General features: G+C 41.5%; 1 protein-coding gene across 2 annotated transcripts; it reads left to right on the top strand.

Moving 5' to 3' along the window:
- Window positions 1-1,356: 1,356 nt before the first annotated feature.
- On the top strand, window positions 1,357-22,664 carry SLC40A1 (solute carrier family 40 member 1). Of its 2 annotated transcripts, XM_029605996.1 has the most exons (8): window positions 1,357-1,686; window positions 2,055-2,122; window positions 9,468-9,627; window positions 9,741-9,856; window positions 13,115-13,241; window positions 17,668-17,913; window positions 19,060-19,731; window positions 22,158-22,664. In XM_029605996.1, the coding sequence occupies exons 1-8, from the start codon at window positions 1,644-1,646 to the stop codon at window positions 22,475-22,477; spliced, it is 1,752 nt and encodes a 583-aa protein (XP_029461856.1). In that variant the 5' UTR covers window positions 1,357-1,643; the 3' UTR covers window positions 22,478-22,664. The 2 variants fall into 2 exon arrangements, with proteins under 2 accessions (XP_029461856.1, XP_029461857.1); XM_029605997.1 differs by lacking the exon at window positions 2,055-2,122.
- Window positions 22,665-23,901: the final 1,237 nt, after the last annotated feature.

Here is a 23,901-nt window from a genome sequence, read left to right as displayed (position 1 = left end):
TAAAATATTTCTGGACTGTTCCCCTGGTCATAAACAGGCTGCTCAAAGCAGTGTACAAAATATAAAAACATAGCAATACGAAATACATAGCACAGTATTATACCAAATACTATTAAAACCAATTTTTAAACATATAAAATTCGAAAATACCTACATCATGAACGCAATCAATATTACATTGACTATATATAATTCCTTCATAACGGTGAATCTTAATAATTTAACTTGTTTTGATTGCCAACTGAATTATCTAAAATTAATGTTTGTAATTGCTGCTGCTGTGAAGTCTATATACTTGAAAGTTAACGGGGAAAACTGACTTTTTTAATGAAGTTGTCATGCTCGGTTAAGCAGTATGGGATGCAAGGACGACTGCAGACAGTTGCCTGTACAGGAAAAGATGTAGCTACAACCAAAGACCTTCATTAATAATGACAATCACGAGTCATGAAGTAAAATGCCAGCAAGACCAGTACATTAATAAGAGTTGTGGTAATAATATTACCATTTGTAAAATGCAAATAAATGCTTCAGTGTGGCATTAGCGGTAAAAGAGTGGAATTAATTAATACATTAAAAAAAAACTGCGTTTAAAATAAGTATGTTTGTGTTCTTAAAACCATTTGTCATCAGCTGCTCCTGCTTTGAGTTCAGTTGTCCCGATTTATTTGGTCCCCGGTATCTCTCTGAAAACAACTGAGCGAACGTTATTAGGGATGGAGCAAATGGTCCATGTGCAGCTTTTATTTTACAATAGAATAAATCCCTCTGGCGCTAACGCTGCTCGTGCTACACTATTACCTCCCCCTCCCCCAGGACTGAAGCCTGAAGTGCTCGCAAACCTGTTGCCCTTTCACCTAGCTGGGACCCTGCTGCCTAGTCCAAACTACCGTCATTTTATCTTATTGCTAGTATCGCTATTTTGTTAAGTTTTTTCCTTTTATTACTTTGGCAATGTGTACAGTTGGCATCTCAATAAAGTTTTCTAAATCCAGAAACCATTGTGCTGGACTGGAAAATATTGCAAACACAGCTTGTGTCTGCCATCTGACAGCCTGTGAGAGCAGAGCAGGGCACGAGCTAAAGACAGCCGGTTGCTTGGAATTCAGAAGAATAATTAAAAAAAATATGCCCGAGGCAGAACGAAAATTGGGAGAGAGGAAGAAAAAAAAGAAAGACAGCCAAAGTGCAAAGCACTCCTCATGCGCTGCCCTCTCCTTTCTACCACAAGATAGCTGTCGAGAAAAAAGGGGAGGAGCATGCAGATTCGCTCGCAGGGGATTGGCCGATCCCAAACAGGACCCGTGTGCAAAGTCTTCGGCTTGTGGCCAGAACAGAGCTATAAATGCCGGGGACTGGAAGGGAAGAGAGTGCGGTGGCCTGACAGCAGCTCCGTGGGGATCTTGCAGAAGAGGAAGGGGGCTTTTCCTGCCAACCTTTCGTTCTCCTACATTTTGCATAAGGCTATTCCTTTCCAACTTCAGCTACAGTGCTAGCTAAGTTTGGAAAGGAGGGACAAATAGAATAAGGGTGTGCTTTTGCTTACTCTTTTTTTTGCGTTGCAAGGTTGCTGTTTACAGAGCTTGGAGTATACCGAATTTACCTGCACGGCAATCGCTCGGTGGGAAATAACCGAGGTCAGCATGACTGGACCGACCGATCCAAAGAGCACGAAAGGATGTTGCGGTACGTGATGCATTGGGGGGGTGATATGGATGTAAACAATAGTGTGTGTGTGTGTGTGTGTCCCGCTGCGATATGTAGGGCGCACAGTGTATGCTTACATCATATTCTGATTTGAGCACAGTAATGTGCTTGATGCTTTGGCTTGTACATCGCATATCATGAAGATTGTACATGACCAAGCTTCGGGTTTTTTAGTTTTTATAAAAACACCCTAGGCACGCTGAACTTGTTCTGTATTTCGTTTGGAGAGCTCTGCCTAGGTGGAACTGAATCTCTGTCCTCTTTATAAGTGGATTATGTACTGAATATGTACTCCATAGCCACAAAATGGGACAAGCCCTTTAGTGCTCTCTTGTTTTCTGTTGCAGGATCTTGTGTCAGTTACTTTACGTCTGCCAAATTTCTTCTCTACCTTGGCCATTCTCTGTCCACTTGGGTGAGTGAAAACGTACAACGTTTTAGAAATTGTAACTTTTACCCTTGGCACGCATCAGAGTGAGTTCTGTTGCGCAATGATAGCTCCCCTGTTTATTTTGATTAATAGAGAGTTGACCTAATGTCTTCCCAGTTGCTATGTTGAATTTATAGGTAATGTATTATGGGAATTGTAATTAACTTGAAAGTTGTTAAACTATAATTCCAGCTCATTAGAGAAGCTTTTGGCCATTTTTAGCTTTATTACCCCATTTCTAAATATTATGGGATTTCTAGTTTAGCATTAGTTAGCAAGACTACAATCCCAGAATTAGAAGAGGTAGTTAAAAGCAAGACCAGTCCAACGCTGAACTGTTCCTGATGTCTTGGAGTAAGTTAGTAGCTCTGTCAAAGTATATAAAATGTAGATGAATATCTTTATAGTGAGTTGTGGGGGAAGGGTAATAAGGAGCTATGTAGTTGAAGTTGTATAATGTTTTTACGAGGCTAGGGTTGGTATTAAAGTCCCTCCTGGTTTAGTGGAGAGTGGGTTTTGTTTTTTTTTGCTTGTCTGAGGATCTCCATAAAAAACAGCACAAGTACAATATTTCAGTGGCTAAAAGGCAAAGTCTTGGAAAGTTGTCTTTCCTTAACTGTGAAAAGTCAAATTTCCAGATAATATTTTCAGGGGAACTGGAAGTGGAAGTCCATAATTTGGGCTGGCTCAGCCTGTCTCTTTTAACATGAAGCTATGTGATTTATCCTCCCCCCAGATATTTAAAAAAAGCATTATGGTTGACAGCAACATGTTTTAGGATAGATTGATCCAGTTCAGATTTTAACCCATTGTGTGCATAGACTCGTAGTCCTGCTTTTTTTTTTTTATTAGGTAAATCAATAGAGAAAGGAGAACCAACAGTCCATATACACAATGGAGTAAAACCAATCTGTCCTAAAAAAGTGGAGCCACTGGGCAGCCTTGCTTTGGACAGAAAGAAAATGTGGAAGAAAACGTTTTTTGCTTATTGGCAAAATTAACTTTTTAAATATCTGGCAAAATGCTTAAAAAATGAAAGACGTTTGAGATAGATTGCAGTATCCCATGCATCAGGTGACCCTGTTCAGGGAGGGAGACTGTTGGCCAGACCTGGTTTATATTCACATACATTGTGGGATATATAGTCACAGCTACCGTCCTTTGAAATCAGCACTTCTGGTACCGCAGTTCATCAAAATGGGGCTATCAGAAGTTAAGGAGTAGCCTAAAATTTCCCTCCTGGAACTGGGCTGCTCGGCAGCTTTGCATGTGTGTATTTTGCAGCACTTCACTGAAAATGTTACAACGGATCAAAGTTAAAATGTTTGCTTGAAGTTCTATTAAAAACAAGAGCTGGTGACTCCATGGCCAGTTGGGTTTTCAGGATATTCACAACAAATATGCATGAGATTGCACTATGTCTCAAGTAAATGTATCTTCCTTATGGGTGGTCATTCCTGGCATAGGTTTAGGAAGCCTTGAACAAGTCTTTCAAACTTGCTGCAAGTTTTGGATAGGGCTTGTCAACAGTTCTGTGCTGTAACGGACAGGCTTAACCTGGCCTGGTTTTGATCAATTGCATCCATGCACTTGTACTCCTGCCTTAGAGAAATTGAAATTCCAAATTAAGATGCACTGGGAATAAAACTAGGATAAGCTAGTCTGACTCTTCGGATAAGGAACCTTATGGCAACCCAAGTGACATTAAGCAGGGGCTCTCCTGTTCATAAAGATTTTCTGCAGATATCTGAATTTCTGTAATTAAAAATTTGAAAGGTTTGACATGGAACTGTTTTTTTCATGTGTGCAGTGTGCACTCTTTTTAAGGAAGTCTCTTAAGCATCCTTTTGACGCGAGAACCAATTGTGAAGCAATACTGATTGGTTAAAAAAAGATGAATATTCTCAGTGTAGGATCCAATACCGGTCATCAGCATGGGTTGGAGAATGGCAACAACTTTCACAAGGCCATGATGTCTACTAATGATATCACTTTCTTCGCTTGTGCATCTTAATGGATAGCATGATACAGGAGCTAAGGACAGCCCCCATCACCCTGAAAGACTCTTTAGCAGAAAGTGAGCTTCACCTTTGATATTATCTTCTTTTAACCTTAGAATTTTAGCCCTGGTGCTTCGCTAAAGAATTATTGTGAGGACTTCAAAGACTCAGAGATGGCATATTACTAGTCCAGGGCCTCCGGGATCGTGCTGCAGGAGTAGGCAAGGGAGGGGGTGTGTGAGGAGGTTTATTTTCAAACCTCGGGATTCCTAGGGAACCTATTGGTACCCCTGTAGCCGGGGCAGTCGGGAGTGGGAGGAGTTGTGGGCGGATTCTGTGATTCGGCAGGCATTTGCTGCTTACCTGGGTACAGTTGTTGTTGGTGCGACTCCTTGCTTGGGCGGTGGCGGGGGTCGACGTGGTCGGTCCCTTGCTCGGCGGCGGCGGGAGTCATGGGGGGCATGTTCGTGATGTGACTGCATACCGGCTGGGATAGCCTCTGATTGCCCATCTTGCCGGTCCGCAGCTGATGGGCGGGGGAGGGGGAAGCGAGTGTTACAGTGAGCTGGCTCGGGCTCCGGGATGTTTGTGAATAAAAGCTGCGGCCTGTTGATCCCAACTTGTGTTATGTGTATTTATTGGTTGTAAAGGGACAGGCTTGGGCAGAAGCGTCAGTCCTGGCTACCCATATTATATACAGGAAGGCCTATTATGCTCCAAGAGTTATTTGCATCAGGGCTCTACCTTAAGATGTTTTTTACTTAGACAATGCTAAACAACTTAAACTTACAGCATGTAGGAGAATGGATTTTACAAGATATAGTTTTCCAATTTAAAACAAATACTTTTTCTCATGTGTTTTGTACCCGATCTGTTAAAAGGTGGGCACAAATGTTTAGGAAGGGGCTAAACTTAACATGGCATTCACACTGTCGCCAAACGACAAATACTGAGCATAATCCAAATGCATACTAAAGGTAGTTCTGACAAATAACGTGATTTTTAAAACAGACTTTATTAAAATCTTACTGGAATACAAGAATCCACCCATGGCAAAACATGATCCTTACCTGTCACAGTGAACTTCCACTGAAGCCTTTGCTTTAGTTGCTCCAATGTAAAATGTAAAATTCTCATTGGACTTTTGTCCCAAAGTGCTGCTTTCCGCCTTTACTATCTCACATGGCTGACCTTCAACTTATCTTGTTAGCAAGTTTGAGGTTTTATGCCTGTCTGTCTGCCCGTGCATTGATTTTCAACATATGGTGCTAAGAAAGTGTAAGATAGATGGACAGGGAAAGACTAAAAGTGCTGCACTGAAGTGACTCTCAGGCACCCGAGAGTCACTCTGGGGCTGTAGCTTCTGGACAAGGTAAAGAGCAGTGCACAGGACCCTACTCTTTTAAGGGGCCAGCAAAAAGGTTGAAAGCAGATGAGCAAGGGCAGCACTACTGCCAGTGCACTTCAGTAACTATAAAATAATTAGTCAAGTATTTTAGTAATTTATTTGTTTAATATTTTGTTAGTTATTCTTAAAAATAGCTACCATTTTATGGGCCAAAATGAAAAATGATTTATCTATAACAATGAAATGGTGATCAAAGCTACTGTTTTAATTTATGGTGCCAATTTACGATATTTTAAACAAAAGAAAACTCTTCACACCTTACATAGAAATATTTTAACATTTAGAATTCATGTTTGTATTATAAAAAAACAAAATCAGTATTAACTAGATGGTGCGCACTTACAATTGAACGGCAAAGTGTTTTACTTAAATTTGATTCGTGATAAAGGAACATATGTTTTCTCTGCAGGTTTCCAAAAGTTTATTTTTTTTCTTTACCTGGCATATTTTTCCCTGCTCCTTTGTGTGCCCAACTCAGTCAGAACTAGGACTGGGATGCTAGCACAACTACCCAGGGATTTCTTTATCCAGTTTTTAATCCCTATCACCACCATACCTAGTCTGGTTATTGTATGGGCTGGGGGAACTGGGCAACCATGGGTCCTCAATCCATCCACTAGGGGTCACCCTTGAGTGATGGCCACAACTCCCTCCCCCTCCCCTTGCAGGGAGCTACGAACCTTGTCTCTGCGGCATCCTTAGCCCCAGCAGACCTGAGGAGCAGAAGACTTGACTCGGGAATCAAACCAGGGACCTTTCACATGGCAGTGGGCAGTACTGCCACTGAGCCACAGACTGGGCCTTAGCAAGGGGTTTATTAAGAAATATGCAGGTGTGTTTGCTTTAACATTTATTTATTTATTTATAACTTTTTCTATACCGAAGTTCAGGTAACAGAGTTCCTTATCACTCCGGTTTACATTGCAACAGATATTAAACAATGACAACAGGTGTCTTATAGAGAACAGGGAGAGAACAACTTGGATAACATAACTGGGAACAAGAACATTAAACTATTAATGCGAAAACAAGCCCATGGAGTGGGAGCTTAGCTATTGGTGTCTATAGTTTGTGGGAGTTGGAGTATTTAGCAAGTTATGGGAATGCTTGACCGAACAGCCATGTTTTGAGTCCTTTTTTTGAATGTGTTGTGGCAGTGTATCAACCTTTTCTGAGTTCTGTTGAGCAGCAAGTATTTGGCTATATAAATTTAAGTGTTATTAACCTTTTAGTTTGCTGATTTGATAAGCTAGCTCACGTCTCCAAGCACCATAATTCTGCCTGAGCATCCAAATATATACGTGTTGAAACATCCATTTTTTACTCTCTATTAGATTCCCCCACCCTTATCGGCAGACTTAGACTCAGCACCATTCTTTCATCTGGCAGGGGTCATGGTCGTAGCGTCAGCCATCTTCCCTCCTTCCCTGGAGTCTGCAGTACTTCTGAACAGCTAAATATTTATTGCTGAATGGGGCCTCAGATGAGCAAGGCTCCTGAGCAGAGAGGACCTTTGGCACGAATCAGTCACACATCAGTGTTCCTCTTTCTGGAAGGGCCTGGATTGGCCAGTCAGGTTGACTGATTTGGTCTTTTTCTGCAAATAAAAAGCTCCAATATGTGGTTGCATGTTGGCCAGACAAAAAAATGCTTGAATAGGGGGTCCTTAGCCACCCCTACAGCCAGTCAAGTTGCCAGGATATCTGGAATATGCACAAGATCAGTTTGCATTGGAAACTCACTATATTCAAATTTGCCTTAGAAGGTGGAGTCTCCATGGATGCTTTGCTCCACAGGTTGTCCCCTTGGCTAATCGTGATTGAGGGTGATGCTTTTACGGGTCCTTAAAACAGAGCTTGGGGAATGGTACAGCTGCAACAGGCCACTTAATTTACTCAAAAAAACAAAACAAAACTGGATTACTGCTGGGATATCTCCTTAACCCGTGGGATAAAATTATGGTGAACTTCAAAGCCACTTTCAATAGGCACATGAGACTTTGTTAGGCATTGTCTCAAATTTACATGGTGCAAAAAAAAAAGTAACACCAAAGTTTAGGTAAACCTTCATGAAGCAGCTCTTTATAGTGATGGAGGAAAATGTCTTGAAATCCCTGTAACAGCTTTTGGTAATCATCAGCTTTAACACAAGATTTTTTTTTTCAGACTGTAATATTTATCTCTGCGGAAAGACCATATTTTCTAGGGGACCTAGTGAATTTTAATGTTAGTAAAAAGAAAAAAGCACCAGTTCATATTTGGCTGGAAACTTAAGGAATGCTGAAAAACAGGTTGAGATGCTGCCCAGAACTTGAAAAACCCATGCTGCTTATAGAAAAGAACAGCATTTACATGCAGGACCAAACTGCTCTGGAATGTTTGCATGTCCCAGATGGAAGTTCGACTGAGTCCAAAGCCTACAGTTAAATTATTATCTGTCCCATGCAGGCTGTGGTACTGACTTTAACAATTCACTGAACCTGAATCACTTCTTTGGGTAAAAAAAAATAACGGAGAGAAGACCAATGCAGAAAATAAAAGGAACAAGAAATGAATACAGGAAACCACAGCAATAGAACTTAACCAACAAACAAAAATGTATTTAAGGTGATGCCCTTTATTAAACTAACTTAATGCATTTCTTGACTGGCCTTCGGTCCAAAACGAGCCCAAGGAAAGGAGCATTAATTCCTGAAAGCTAGTCCAGAAATGCCGCACTGCTTTATCCATCAGCAGAAGAGACGGGGATGCACTTCCTTGGCATACATTGCAGTGGCTTATCTAGCTGAAGCCTGCGGTTTATGCTTTTCAGGAAATGGGCCCCTTTGCCATTCTTTCTGTGCTTGTCATTCTTTTGGGGGTTGGAACGGCTCGGTCATGAGTAGAACCCTACCCTGCTCTCCAATGCTTCTTGACCCAAGTTATACATCGGTGGGATTGCCACCTGATCCTGGTCAGTCCTGAGAGGCTGAGCCATTTCTGTCTTATTCTCTATGGACTTGTAGTTCCAGTATCTGCAGGAAAGGCCAGACTATAAATTTATAGATGAAATGGGACAAAACCAGAACTGGCTCAGCCTCTGGGAGTTGATCTGGGTCCAGGTATCAACACTGTGTACTGAATTTGTAGTGAAAGACTGTTATAGATCTTATGAATATTATAATTAGGGCTTCTGATTTTAGGTTTTTAACTGATAAAACACCCCTGTTACAATAAATAAATAATATAAGAGGTGTTTATTGGCCAAATACTGAAAAAACACATTCCCCTTGTGCTGTCTCATGTCTCCCCTAGTCTGCCTTGGATCCTCCCCTATGTTTTTGTGCTTTTTCTGCACTGACTTCTCCTCCTCAGCAGTACAAATGTAGGTATTTGATTTAACTGGAAAAGGGACCTGCACTGGAAAAAACACCATTTTTTTTGTACCCACAAGAACCCCTAATTAAATGAAACTGCACACCTAATTTTACAATTTATAGCCCTCTATAGATATTGTTATTGTTTATAGATTGCTGTGGAAGTACGCAGTGCTGTCTTATGTAGCAAAAAGTAAAACTTACATCAGGTCTCTGCGCAGAAGAGGTTACATTCTAGAATCCAGGTTTGCTAAGGCTTTGCTCCCATTCTGTATCTATAGGGAAAATAAGCTTAATAAATCAGATCCTAGGTGAAAGATTTATAATCCAGTGATTCTTATAGTAAACAAAACTGCATTTAGTCTGGAATGCAAAATCCTGCTCAAGATCCACAAATCTAGAGAGGTCATTAAAGACCTGCTGTGAACATTTTGGTACATCAAGCAGTTGATAAATGCAACTTTTTATATAGATAATTTGATTATTGGGTTGAGTTCATTAGTATTAACCATTGATGTCATTTTAGCAAATGCAAACACACAATTATGTTTCTTCTTTTCACTACAGGGTGATCGAATGTGGCATTTTGCAGTGTCGGTCTTTCTGGTGGAACTCTACGGGAACAGCTTATTCCTAACTGCAGTCTATGGGCTGGTGATCGCAGGATCTGTTCTTCTTTTGGGGGCCATCATTGGAGACTGGGTGGATAAGAATGCCAGGCTTAAAGGTATCCAGAAGGAATAGAAATATTCACTTTTAATGTTTCCGTGACAGAAACGTGTGCTTGCTTTTCCGCAGAGTGAATGTTTTACTTTGCATCCCTCTTTCATCCTAAAACAGTGGCACAGACTTCCCTGATAGTTCAGAATGCCTCTGTCATCGTGTGCGGCATCATCCTGATGGTGGTGTTCCTGTTTAAGGCACAGCTTGTATCCATGTACCATGGATGGCTTCTCGTAAGTGCCCACGCTGTCTTTATTTGTTTGCTTATTTCTAGAATTGTAGACTGCTTTTCCAGTGTTTAAAGCGCTTGCCAGTGTACACATAAATCAGTGTACCCAGCGTAGTAAGAACGTAAGAACATAAGAACATGCCATACTGGGTCAGACCAAGGGTCCATCAAGCCCAGCATCCTGTTTCCAACAGTGGCCAATACAGGCCATAAAAACCTGGCAAGTACTCAAAAACTAAGTCTATTCCATGTTACCGTTGCTAGTAATAGCAGTGACTATTTTCTAAGTCAACTTAATTAATAGCAGGTAATGGACTTCTCCTCCAAGAACTTATCCAATCCTTTTTTAAACACAGTTGCACTAACTGCACTAACCACATCCTCTGGCAACAAATTCCAAAGTTTAATTGTGCGTTGAGTTAAAAAGAACTTTCTCCGATTAGTTTTAAATGTACCACATGCTAACTTCATGGAGTGCCCCCTAGTCTTTCTATTATCTGAAAGAGTAAATAACCGATTCACATCTACCCGTTCTAGACCTCTCATTATTTTAAACACCTCTATCATATCCCCCCTCAGCCGTCTCTTCTCCAAGCTGAAAAGCCCTAACCTCTTTAGTCTTTCCTCATAGGGGAGCTGTTCCATTCCCCTTATCATTTTGGTAGCCCTTCTCTGTACCTTCTCCATCGCAATTATAGTACAATCTCCAGAGATTCCTGGGTTGGGATGTTCATTGTGGGTACCTGTGCACACAAAAAAATGTGTTTTTTCTATTCTTTAGTTTCAAAAACAAAATGAAATGACATAGACCTGTTTCAAACTGCAGCACCTACTTTGTGAGACTTGTTGCTTGCACTTCATGTCTGGAAATTTCTTCTCTGCCTACCTGGTTACGCTCACAATTCCTTTCTACCCTTCAAGATTTTCCCTTAATCCTCTACACTGGACCTCTTATGTGTGGCTATTGCCTTTAAATGACTTGGTAAAAGATTCGCTGTGTGAGTCCCTCCCAATGCAACCCTATCGGCCATGTTAGGGGACTGCACTTTGCAACAAGCTTTATCAAAAAATTGCCTTGGTGCAGGCTTTGAAGACATATATGAGTACTGTTCTATTAACTTTGAAACAGCATTACTTGCCTTCACACATTTTTACTCTGTTTCAAATTAATGCAAATTCTTAGTATTCACTGATGCTCCTTGAGGGAAGCAGAGCAGTTGGGTTTTCAGAATATCCCTAATGAATATGCACGAGATAGAGTTGCAAGCACCCTACCACAATCGAATATTCATTAGAATTATCCTGAAAACCTGACTTGTTTGCAGCCCTTAAGGATCAGAAGTGAATACCACTGCTATATAAGAACATAAGAAGTTGTCATACTGGATCAGACCAAGGGTCCATCAAACCCAGCATTCTGTTTATAACAGTGGCTAATCCAAGTCTCAAGTACATGGTAAGTACCCAAACAATAAATAGATCTCACCTACTATTGCTTATTAATTAATAGCAGTTTATGGATTTTTCTTCTAGGAACTTATCCAAGCCTTTTTTAAAGCCAATTACACTAACTGCTGTTACCACATCCTTTGGCAATGAATTCCAGAGTTTAACTAAGCGCTGAGTGAAATAGAATTTTCTTTGATATGTTTTAAATGAGCTACTTGCTAACTTCATGGAGTGCCCCTAGTTCTATTATTTAAGAGAGTAAATAACAGAATTTGAACAGGTTAATAATGTAAATCATTCATGATTTTGTAAACCTCTATCATATTCCCCCTCAGTCGTCTCTTCTCTAGACTGAAGAGCCCTAACCTCTTTAGCCTTTCCTCATAGGGGAGCAGTTCCATGCTCCTTATTTTGGTCACCTTTCTCTGCACTTTCTGCAGTGCAACTATATCTTTTTTCAGATGTGGCGACCAGAATTGCACACAGTATTCAAGGTGTGGTCTCACCATGGAGCGATACAGGGGCATTATGACATCCACCATTTTATTTGCCGTTCCCTTCCTAATAATCCCTATCATAACTTCCAAAATTTTCCATGATTTCTGGAATCAAAGCATATACATTGATTCCCTAAATTAATCATAATACCATTAGTGTAAGTTTATTTTGACATTGATCTGGCAGTGTCTGATAAACCTGAAAAAGTTAATATGTAGCACATTAAGTGATAAAGGTAAGACATAAATACAGTATATAACTGGGGTGATCAACTCCAGTCATTGAGAGCCACAAATAGGCCAGGTTTTCAGGATATCCATAATGACTATGCATGAGATAGATTTGCATACAATGGATGCCATGCATGCATAGTCATTGTGGATATCCTGAAAACCTGGCCTGGTTTGTGGTTCTTGAGGACCAGAGTTGACCACCCCTTTGTATATAAGGGCTGGGGAGGATTAGCTGTGCCCCAATGAATTTCTTGTCCAAATCAATTCAGTCCTCAGGGCACACCTAGCCAGTCAGGTTTTCTGTATATCCACAATGAATATGCATGAGATAGGTTTGCATTTAATGGAGGCAGTACATGCAAATCTATCTCATGCATATTCATTGTGGCTGTCCAGAAAATTTGACTAGATAGGTGTGTCTCGCAGAGAGAGTTGAGAACTCCTGATCCAAATAGAGTATGTGTTTGCTAAGATAGCAGGTCTGGTGGCTTGAGGTGAAAGCAGACCCTTTCTCAAGGACTTGCTAAGCTTTTGTTTCATATCTTTTTTTTTTTTTTATAACAGAAGTTACTTTTTACTAGCTTTGGTTGTGAACCTAGCTATGTTGGGTTTTCTGCTGTAAGTCTCAGAACTTCCAGGTATTACTTTGATTGATTGACTGGCAGCTCTACTGGGACAGGTTCTTCAGGTTTATTTATTTATTTATTTTTTTAAGGCTCAGCTATTAAATAAGGGTGATTTCTCTTGGACACAGCTGTAAGGCTGTTTTGCTTTGGCTCCCAATGCCATTGAACCATTCATATATACTTTGCTTTCTTTAGGATGTACAAACTGCTTGACTCCCACCAGCAGTCTTGGAGTATGTCTTGACACCCTGGATCCAACAGTACAGCCCTCATTTAACTTGAGTGCATTTCAGACTGATTTGAGGTCAAGTTAAGAGAACTGTGCCATGTTGATGCATGGTAAAAAAAAAAAAAAGAACACATGACATAAAGAAAACCAAACTCATTTTTTTTTTATTTATAGACTTCATGCATGGGATTAATGCTTTGCTGGTTTTTTTTTTTCCCCAACTACAGACAATTTGTTACATCTTGGTGATCACAATTGCTAATATTGCAAACCTGGCAAGCACTGCCATGTCAATCACCATTCAGAGAGACTGGATCATTGTGGTTGCAGGTGAAGACAGAAGCAGACTGGCAGGTACCCATGTTCTCTTGAGTGTTCAGGATCTCACTTTACTTGCCTGGGGTGACTTGTAACCTACCAGAGTCAGCAGATTCTTCTACCGCATTCTCCAGGAAGTGATAAAGAACAATAGATTTAAAATGTTTGTTCTTGCTGCCTCAGGGTTCTAATTGCTCGGCAATGACTGTGGTAAAATCCCAATTAAAGAATGATTATGGATCCATAAAACTGTTCAGTTCATGCTGTAAGTCAGCATTTGACCGAGGCTAATCTAGCACTGACAGGCAATATGAAGACTGACTCAACTCATCTCTGTCCCAGAGCCATAGCCAGGCAATTTGGCACCTATGGCCAAGTAAAAAAAGTGCACCCTAACTCTATACACAACATGAGCTTAGAGGCTCTCTTAAATTTTTCAACTTAAAATTTAACATTATTATTTATAATCTATAAGTAGATATAAGTGTGAATTTGATCCCAAAATTATGACCCATAGGACTGTATGGCTATGACCTTTAACCTTTACCCAACAGATTATTTATTCATTCATTCTTTCAATTTAATTTACTGCTTATTATAAAACTAAATCTCTAAACGGTACACAGAAATTATAAAATCCACAACCCATCCCAACATATTCTAAAGCAAAAAATGATTTCTGTCTTGTATAAGCAGTAGGGGTTGAAAAAGAAGTATGTGCCATAAACCATAATGTCATAACTTATTTTCTCTTCTACTGAATTATAGGATTTTTGATTACATTAAACTAATTAGGGTCTAGATTTCACTGACAACAAAACACTGCCAGGCACATTGTGATGCACTACAAAACACTGCTAAAAACATACTCCGAAACTTTGTAGTGAACTGCCACAACCTTACAAAAGGGAAGCACTACAATTACTATTATAAGCCCTAAAACACCCTTACACCTCCTACTGGAAAAATAGAACAAGCTATAGATCCCTGACAGAAACTACATGCTAACAGGATCCCTCAATACAATCATACAAGCACATAAAATAAGGGCCCACAAATTAGATTCAGAAACATGCAGACAGAAACCGCAGTGCAACATGGGAGAAAGAAAGAAATGCAACATTCCCAAAGCTTGACACAGTCTCTGTTAACCTGAAAATAAAGTGCTTTCTTTTCTATCTTTGTGTGGGCAGTTAATTTGATCCTGGTCTCCTTTTGGTCTTCTCCTAAGTTCTTTTCCAGGATCTCTTTCCCATTTCTTCTCTCTCCTCCTGTCTTCTCCCTTTCCTTTCATACATCTGTCTGACACTGAACTTTCCCTTACATCTTTATTCTTGATTTCTCTCTCCTCTGCCCTCTAATCTGACATAATTTTCAATCCTCCTCTGCCCCCTCTACTCCTTTAGTCCTCAGTCTCCCTCTTTTTACCTGTCACCTGCTTACCAGCTTTCTATCTCCCATCCCTTCCCATTCCCTCAATTTTTTGTGCTTCCCCCAAACTTATTCCTTAGTCCCACATTTCTACCTTTTGTATTCATACCCAATCCAACCCTCATCTACTTCTGCCTCTCTCAGCTCCCTTCCTTGTCACACTTTTTCTCCTTGGCCCCTTTGTTCTGTCTCTTGCCCCCCTACCGAGCTTTCTATTCCTTTTTTACTACCTTCTCTTTCCCATCCTCTCTCACCTCCGCAACACCCAACTCCTTTTACGCTGCCTCTCATACGCTCTCTAGTACTCTAGGTCATTCACATCCTCACTCGTACCTTCCCCAGCTCTTCTCATACTTGCCCAATTGCTAAGCTCCTACTGTCTGTCATAAATGACTACTCAGTCTGTGTCCCTGCTCTCGGCATCTCCAAGTCCTTGTTCTGCTCTTTCCCCACTCCTGTATCAGATTCCCTGCCCTCCTGAGTCTCCACATCCCCAATCACTGAATTCCTGCTCTTCCCCCAGTCTCCAGGTCCCTGTTCTTCCACATTTTCCCAAACCCAGTGTCTGAGTCCATGTTCTTCACCTGCTCTCTGTCAACTTAGTCCTCAAGCGACAGCCCTGTTTTCTCCTTTTCTGCCACCCCTCATACCAGTTCTCCTCCTACTCTCCCACCCTCCCAGTCCATTCTTCTCCTGACGTCTCCCTCATTCCAGTCCCACCTGGACCTGATCTCTCCCCCCAGTCCCCATTCTTACCTTGCTTTCCCAGTGTCCCAGTCCCCATTCTTCCCCTGCTCTCTCGGTCTCCCTTCTACATCTTATCTTCCCACAAATCTCCACATCTTTTCTTTGGCAGGCTTCTTGCATTTCAGATACATCTCTGCCTTCTTCTGGCTGGTCGTGAAATTTGAAACCTGTTATCTGAACCGCGATGCTTTGTCTTTACAGAGCCCGTATGGGTCAATCTGCTCATGTTTGAACTTTGAGGGGATCTGTAGAGTCAGAGCCCTGCAGTTCAGATAGTGAGGCTGTTGAAGAGGCACTGGCTGCCCCAGGTTGGGGTGGGAAAGGGGCAGCATGTGCTCCTCTTGCACCGCCGGCCCCGCGAATGGATTAGTCATTCCCACAGTGAGCTGCCGGTGCCCTTGAACAGTAGCATCTATGGCCGAGGCCATATTGGCCAATGGCTAGCTACAGCTCTGCTCTGTCCAGTACTTGCAAGAAGACTGAAAAGAGATTTTTTTTTGTCATTTGCCTGTGACCTGTGCTTGACATCAGCAGAAAATCAGTGGGGTAGACAGCAACTTTGTCCTGTGAAAGTGAGACTCTCTTGAGGAATGCCTGAGGCCTTGTTGATATAAATAATACACAAGAGAGAAACTTTTTCAGTGGAAAGAAAGTTCTAGAACAGGGGTAAGCAGCTCCGGTGCTTGAGTGCCACAAATAGTTCTGGTTTTCAGGATATCCACAATGAATATGCGAGAGATATGTTAGCATGCACTGCCTCCATTGTCTGCAAATATATCTCATGCATATTTATTGTGGATATCCTGAAATCCAGGCCTCTTTGAGGCACTCGGGGACCAGAATTGCATCCCCTTGTTCTAGAATACCAGGTAATGATATGAGGCTGAAAGGAGGCAGACTCCAGCGTAAATTCTTTCTTCACAGAAAAAAGTGGTGTATGCATGGAACGGCTGCCTAGTGAAAGTGGCTGAGGTAAAAACAGGAACTATATTAAGAATGCATGGGATAAGTAGGAAGATCAGAGCCAACATTAGGCTGGAGTGGGCCTTGGTGCAGTAATGGAAAGCTCACCAGTCTCTCTTTCTCTCTCTGAACCCCATTGCTCACTCATTTCTCTCCCCTACCATGCTTACCTCTGTCTTGGCCTACTTTATTCACCCCCTCCCCTTGCTCACCATTCTTTCCCAGGTTCCTCTCCTCCCTTTGCTCACCCTTTCTTTATCTCACCCATCTCTCTCCAGCCATTTCCTCTCTCTATACCCTTTCCCCCTTCCTCTGAGTTCTCTTCCACCCCCTTGTTCTCACCTCTTCCTCTGCAGCAGGACTGTGCTTCTAAGCATGCTGCTGCTTCCCTGCATGCCTTGTGTGATTGGTACCCTGGCTCAGAATGGACAGCAGCAGCTCAGAAGTGCTGCTGCTGTGGTCCTGCTGCCCTCCGCCTTGCATTGATTCTTCTTGCCCACACAGCCAGCACTGGGGATGAGAGAGGCAGCCGTGCAGTGGGAGGTAAAGCCTCTGGCTCCTCCTGTGCAAAACCAGTTTTGCTTCCCTCCCCACCCCATCCCTCCCTATAGCTCCATCTGCTTCTGGTCCGGTGTGGGTCGACCAGTCTTTAGGTGCAGCAGCACCATTTCCACTGGCCTAATAACACCCTCGCAGAAGATTATTGTTTGAAAATAAGTAAAAGGAAAAGCCAGAAATCAATTGTGGTTCCAAGCATTTCAAAAGGAAGAGAACTGGGCAGCCTAGATGGGCTTCATAAGCTACCAGCTGCATCGACTAGTGCAGTTGAACAACCCTCCTGATTATGCAGTAGTACCAAACATTTTCCAATAAAATAGTTATGCAGAACAGTGTTTTACTTGGTCTTTCTCAAATACCATTACCATTTCAATACTTCAAATATATGCTCAAAAAGGCCCCCATAATTCCATCAGCCCCTAAATGATTAAAAAAAAAAAAAAAAAACCCCAACAAGAAGTGAGAGGCAAATTCTTCTAACTGGCAGGATTGCTACCTGTGAATTTGCAGTTGCCTGCTATCTCCTAAAATGAAAGGTGGGCAAGAAGTGACTGGCTGAGGCAGTGCTGTTAAGAGGAATCCATGCAAGCAGATGAATCTGTGTTCACTGTAGGTGCTGCTTCCTTCTGAGGACATTAGGAGCCATGTTTATCTAATTGCACTGCAAGTACATCCTGTGTAATAAAATAAATATTGAAAATGTGAACACACTTTAATATTTCACTAATATTTAATTATCTGTATTAATTTATCGTTCACCTAGATATGAATGCAACAGTGCGAAGAATTGACCAGCTGACAAACATTTTAGCACCGATGGCCGTTGGCCAGATAATGACCTTTGGCTCTCCGGTCATTGGCTGTGGCTTCATTGCTGGCTGGAACCTGCTGTCAATGTGCGTGGAGTATCTGCTGCTCTGGAAGGTTTACCAGAAGACCCCAGCCCTCGCTTTCAAAGCCGGCCAGAAGGTGGAGGAGCAAGAACTGAAGCAACTGAACGTGCAGAAAGGTATCATGAATATTGACATATCCCCCCCCCCCAAAAAAAAAATACATTTAACTAGTACTGAAACCTACCTCAGATAATTAATTTTGATGGCTTATTTTCCTACACGGTGCTATGTAGGATGCCACACTAAGATTTGGTAAACTGAGCAGCTCTTCCTTCTTTTGAAGTAGATTCCAGGGTAAACCTTGGATTGCTGATGAGGATTTCATTGGTACGACATAAATTAAGACCAAGCCATAAGCCAGGGTAATAAAGAATAAAACGTTTGCTTTTATACTTAGACCAGGAAATCTTGGCTCTTAGAAGAGCAAACAAAATAGTGGGACCCCTCTTTGAACCTTGGAGGGTGTAGGTTATAAATCTTTTTTAAATAGTAGTGAAAATACTGGCTTGTAAAGGAAAGGTATAATGGACAGTTCAAAACATTTCTTTTAGAAGAAATAATCCCTGGCGTTGTAGTTGGTTATAAATGATTGTAGGGTTGAAGTTTGCTTGCTGGTATGTTTGTCATTTAGTAGTCGTGAAGTTCACTCTTCCTTTTCTTCTTTACATTAGGATAATCCATATGCCTTACACCCAACTATGTGTTTCGCAGGGTCTTTATGAGCCAAAGTCTTAGAGGTTGAACTTTGCATATTGGTAACTGGAGAAGTGATTTCAATTTTCTTGGAAACATATGGGGGCTGATTAACTGCAAACTTCTGTAATATTTGCTGGAAACATCCAAAATTGAACAAGTTAGCTGGTTTGGCTTTTTTTCTGGCACACATTCTTGAGATGTATAGCTGCAAAAAGTATGAATATGAACCATTGCATAAATAGTGACGGACAATGCAGAGTGCCTGGCTTTTGGAAGCTCCAGTAACACCAAGGAAGCAAGTTAAAATTGAAACCAGTAATGGTTAAGCATAATTCTAGTTTTCTCAATTAGGACATTGATATTGAGCAAAGTCTGCAAGCATTTTAATGACTTTGCCATAATGTAGATTGATGGAGTGATACAGAAAGAAACAGGGAAGGAGTTCTTCGAGTTTTTTTTTTTATAGTAAGGGTGTGTATAAACTCGCTGAATACATGCAAAATGCTTTCTGAGAATTTTAGCAGTTAAGATGCATCAAAAGCTAAATGGTTTGCTTTTCTCAACAGACATGGAATCCTACCTGAATAATCAGGATAAACCTGCTGAGATTTCCCAGTTGATGGGTGAGAAATCCTTAGCCCTGGCAGAGATCCAGAAGGAGCCCGGTTGCTGTGATCAAGTAACAGAGCCTTTCCGCACGTTACGAGATGGATGGGTGGCATACTACAATCAGTCCGTGTTTCTGGCCGGCATGGGCCTGGCATTCCTCTACATGACCGTGCTGGGCTTTGATTGCATCACCACTGGATATGCGTACACTCAGGGCCTGAGTGGGTCAGTGCTAAGCCTTCTAATGGGGGCTTCAGCTGTTTCAGGAATCCTGGGAACTGTGGCCTTCACCTGGCTCCGGCGCAAGTGTGGTCTAGTTCGCACAGGTTTCATCTCAGGAATAGCCCAGCTGGCCTCTCTGCTCTTATGTGCGATCTCCGTCTTCATGCCTGGAAGTCCTTTGGATCTGACCGTTTCTCCCTTTGCCGATATTAGCACTCGATTCTTTGAGAGCGAGGCAATGCCAACTGTTTCTCCTTACGAAGTGACTGAAGTTTACTTGACAACTGGAATGCAAAGTTTAATCAATGGGTCTACACCTGCTAGCAGTGATGCTGAGATATTTCCTGAGTCTGTGCCTTTAATCTCTGTTAGTCTGCTGTTTGCTGGGGTTATTGCTGCTAGAGTAGGTAAGTGCCATCTCACCAGAGGTAAAACCAGTACTGATTATGGTTAAATTAAAAAAATAAAAGCGATCTGCCTGAAGTGATCATGAACAGTCTCATGAGGCTGAAGCTGGCACTGTCTCAGCTAAAGAGCACATAAGAGGTGGCAGGCTGGGTCAGACCAATGTCCATCAAGCCTGGCATCCTGTCTCCCATAGTGGCCAGTCCGGGTGACTTGGAAGTGCCTGGCAGATCCTAATAGGAAAATTTGTTCCATGTTGCTCACTCCCAGAAGTAAGAAATGGAGATACCCAAGTCTGGATAATAATTGTTAATGGACCCGTCCTCCAGAAACATGTCCAAACCTTTTTCCAAACTCAGCTATATGCTTTGACCACATTCTCTGGCAATAAATTCAACAGCTTAATTGTACATTGACTGAAAAAAAAAACTTTCTTAAATTTTGTGCTAAATCTGCTACTGGTTAGTTTCCTGGAGTTTCCCCTAATCCTAGCACAACCCTTATTACATTTCCATGTTGAACACCTGTTGCAGTGAATGTTTCCTACAAACATGGCAGGCAAGCTGTAGGCACGTGACAAACCACATCCACTCCTGTGCACACCTCTTAATTTCTGTAACATTATTAAGAGTATATTCTATCTCTTTGCATTTTTGGATATTGTTAATGTGATTTTAGTGATTGCTTGTAGTACTTCCAAAGCATGCCTCAGTGATCAGAAAAGTAGTTGTAAGAAGTAGCTTGAAATATTTGTTTGGTTTTGGGAAAATTTTTCGGTAGAGATACCATAGAAAGAAGTCCTTAGCTATGCTGCTCTTGTCTCTTGAACTTTTCAGTTTTCAGCTTTAAAAGATATCCATCAAGCTCCTTTATATTGCTGGAATTCATTGTGTGAACTCAAGATCTGTGACTCGGGATAATCTGTGATTTAGGAGGATGTTTTCCTAGTTTAGAAGTTAAAAGCTGTTCTTTTTTTTTTCCCCCCCTTACCACCATCTAGTAACCAATAGTCTGGAACATTGCAAGGTATTATTAAAATAAAGTCCCTAGGCCCTATCTGTCAGAGAACTGCAGCTCCTCAGTAAACTCTGGAGGGTGTTTGGGGTACTGGTGGTGAGTCCACCAAGCCCCAGATCGCAGCAAAATTGACTTTATTGAAAAGTCTTTCTTCTTTTGGTCATGAGATTATTTTATATTTTCTTCTATTCCGCAAAATCCAGTAAATTGACATACAGCTAACAATAAAACATTTATATTAATAAACTCACAATAAAACTACACACAAATAATCAATGATAATACAATGTAAAATAAGTCACTCAAAAGTTTGTTTAAAAGGTAGTGCTTTTCCTAAAAGCCAAGAAATCTGATTCTCCTCTTAAATCATAAGGTAATACATTCCACAGAACCAGTATTGCAATTAAAACTGCCCTGACTTGTGTCTCTTGCAATCTATACTAGTGAAAAGATGGTACAACAAGCAGATTTTGACATCCAGAATGCAAAGAGCAAGCAGGGATGTAGTACTTCAAAAGCCTAAAAAGTATGATTCATCATTGTAGATTGACTTGTGAGCTAATGTGAGAATCTTAAATAGAACTGTCTGATAGACTGGGAGCCAATGCAAAGCAATACGCCTTGGGTAATCCTTTAATATTTGGCCCAGTGACTACCCTCCACCCTATTGTGTTTACTGTTGGAGGAGGGCATTTCAGCTTAGAGGACTTTTGAGTTAGCTAAGCTGAAATTGCTTTTTAATTTGTTTACATCATAATTAGAATAGTTCCTAAAATAGATCTGTTATTATGGAACTTGGAGTTTACTACTCAATTTAAACATGATTGTAATAGCTGATCCCTGCCTAGATAGACAACCCTGAGCGTTTTGATGGCCCAGTTAACAAGGTGAAGGGAAGCAGAGAAGCTAGACCATTTAAGACAGTGAAGAAAGACTGCCAAGAGACACCGCAAAGAGGAATTGCACGGAAAGAGCCCAAATACCAAGGTCCAAAAAATTCAAAAGGTGTTGTGCACAGCAGACTGCAGTGGAGATAAAAACTGCATGACTTTATTGTAAATTTGGATCCGTTAATACAGCCACAGCATGCTAGCACAGTGCAGAACAGAGCAAGCCCAACACATTGCACTTTACTTCTCCTTAGCTTCACTTCATTAGATGAGGAGGTGTTGGGGGATTTGAGCTGTTTGTGCCTATTATGTCATTGTTTATGAGAACTAAGGGAAAAAAAGTCTCATAGATTTATAACAAAATGATTAGAACTGACAGCTCTGAAGATTGTATAATGGAACCTCCCATACCCTAAGCTTATCGTGAAACAAAATAGAAGGATTTAAATATGTATGAAATTAAAAAAAAAAAAAAAAAGTAGTAAAACCATTTCATTTCTCCTGTCCTCTCCTCTCCACAGGTCTTTGGTCTTTTGATTTAACTGCGACTCAGCTGATCCAAGAAAATGTCATTGAGTCCGAACGAGGCGTAATAAGTGGCGTCCAGAACTCCATGAATTACCTCCTTGACCTGCTTCACTTTATCATGGTCATCTTGGCCCCCAACCCTGAGGCTTTTGGCTTACTGGTGCTCATTTCCATCTTGTTCGTTGCCATGGGTCACATGATGTACTTCCGGTATGCTTACAAGAGTCTCGGGAAGCAACTCTTTGCCTGCTGCTCTCCAGACTCCAAAACAGCGCTAGCTGAATCACAACCCTGTGACTCATCCACTGTTTAAGGACCCTTGGCACTACTGTCCCTGTGATTGGATGAAAAAATGCCGTATCTAATACTTTATACCTTTAAATCAAGGTGTTTCTCTACAGGTTTATACAATCACAGTTGAATGGTATACCTGTTAAAAAAAAAAAAAGGAACGAGTTTGCACAAATATTTAAGTAATCAAAACATCTAAAGGTCAAAATGTGTACATAGTAACAGAGGAGAGGGGAATATATTTTTTATTGGTATGGATTCAGTTGGCAAGCATAAAGCACACCTGTATTTTCACTATGAGAACTGATGCAAAGCCCATGTTTAAAAAGTACACTCAGTCTTTGTCCCAGTGCAGACCATGGGAGAATTGTCCCTTTCACCAATATGTAGAGTAGATGGTGCAGTACCTGTGGATGGCTAATCATAGGTCTTCCAAGATCTATAGACTTGATTAGCAGAATACAGTATCTTCAGTATTATTACATTGTACCTTACTTACATTTGCTTTGCCTGTATGATGATTTGTACCATAATTATTTAGAAGATATCTTGCATTGTTAGAATAGCAGTCATTGACTGTGGCGAGAGCTTTGGAGTTGCCTGATCAATATGCATGTCAAACTATTTGCCCTGTAAGGCATTTGTGTGGCTGTGCTAATGGGCCAATTCAGTAAAGTCCGCGGGAGCGCACACAGGCCACTTGCCTGTGCGCGCGATTCAGTATTTAAATGAGGCCCGGTGGTAGAAACAGGCAAAAGGAGGTGCTAGGGACACTAGCGCGTCCCTAGCACCTCCTTTTGGCCCGGAGCGGCGGCTGTCAGTGGGTTTGACAGCCGACGCTCAATTTTGCCAGCGTCGGCTCTCGAGCCCGCTGACAGCCACGGACTCGGAAACCGGACACCAGCAAAATTGAGCGTCCGGTTTTCGACCCGACAGCCGCAGGCCGACTTCAAATTTTTTTTTTCTTTTTTTACCCTTCGGGACCTCCGACTTAATATCGCCAAGATATTAAGTTGGAGGGTGCACAGAAAAGCAGTTTTTACTGCTTTTCTGTGCACTTTCCCTGTGCCCGAAGAAATTAAGGTAGGCGCTAATTTCTGAAAGCAAAATGTGCGGCTTGGCTGCACATTTTGTTTTCTGAATCGCGTGGGAATACCTAATAGGGCCATCAACCCGCATTTGCATGTTGAGGGCGCTATTAGGTTCGGTGGGTTGGTCGCGTGTTTTCGGCCCCTTATTGAATAAAGGGTAAGGGAAAACGCGCGTCCAATGGCGCGATACAGTACAGTGCGCTCCGATGGAGCGCACTGTACTGTATCAGCCCATAAGTGTGGTACTCATAAAATACAAGGAGGACCATACTGAGTAAGCCAAAGAGTGGGAAAATTACCCAGATAACTATACCAGGATATGCAGTGGAACAAACCTGGGGAAAATGCTCTGCTA

This window comes from Rhinatrema bivittatum, chromosome 6 (assembly GCF_901001135.1).
Source record: "Rhinatrema bivittatum chromosome 6, aRhiBiv1.1, whole genome shotgun sequence".
Classification (NCBI taxonomy): Eukaryota; Metazoa; Chordata; class Amphibia; order Gymnophiona; family Rhinatrematidae; genus Rhinatrema; species Rhinatrema bivittatum.
This window is presented reverse-complemented; position numbering and strand designations above follow the sequence as displayed.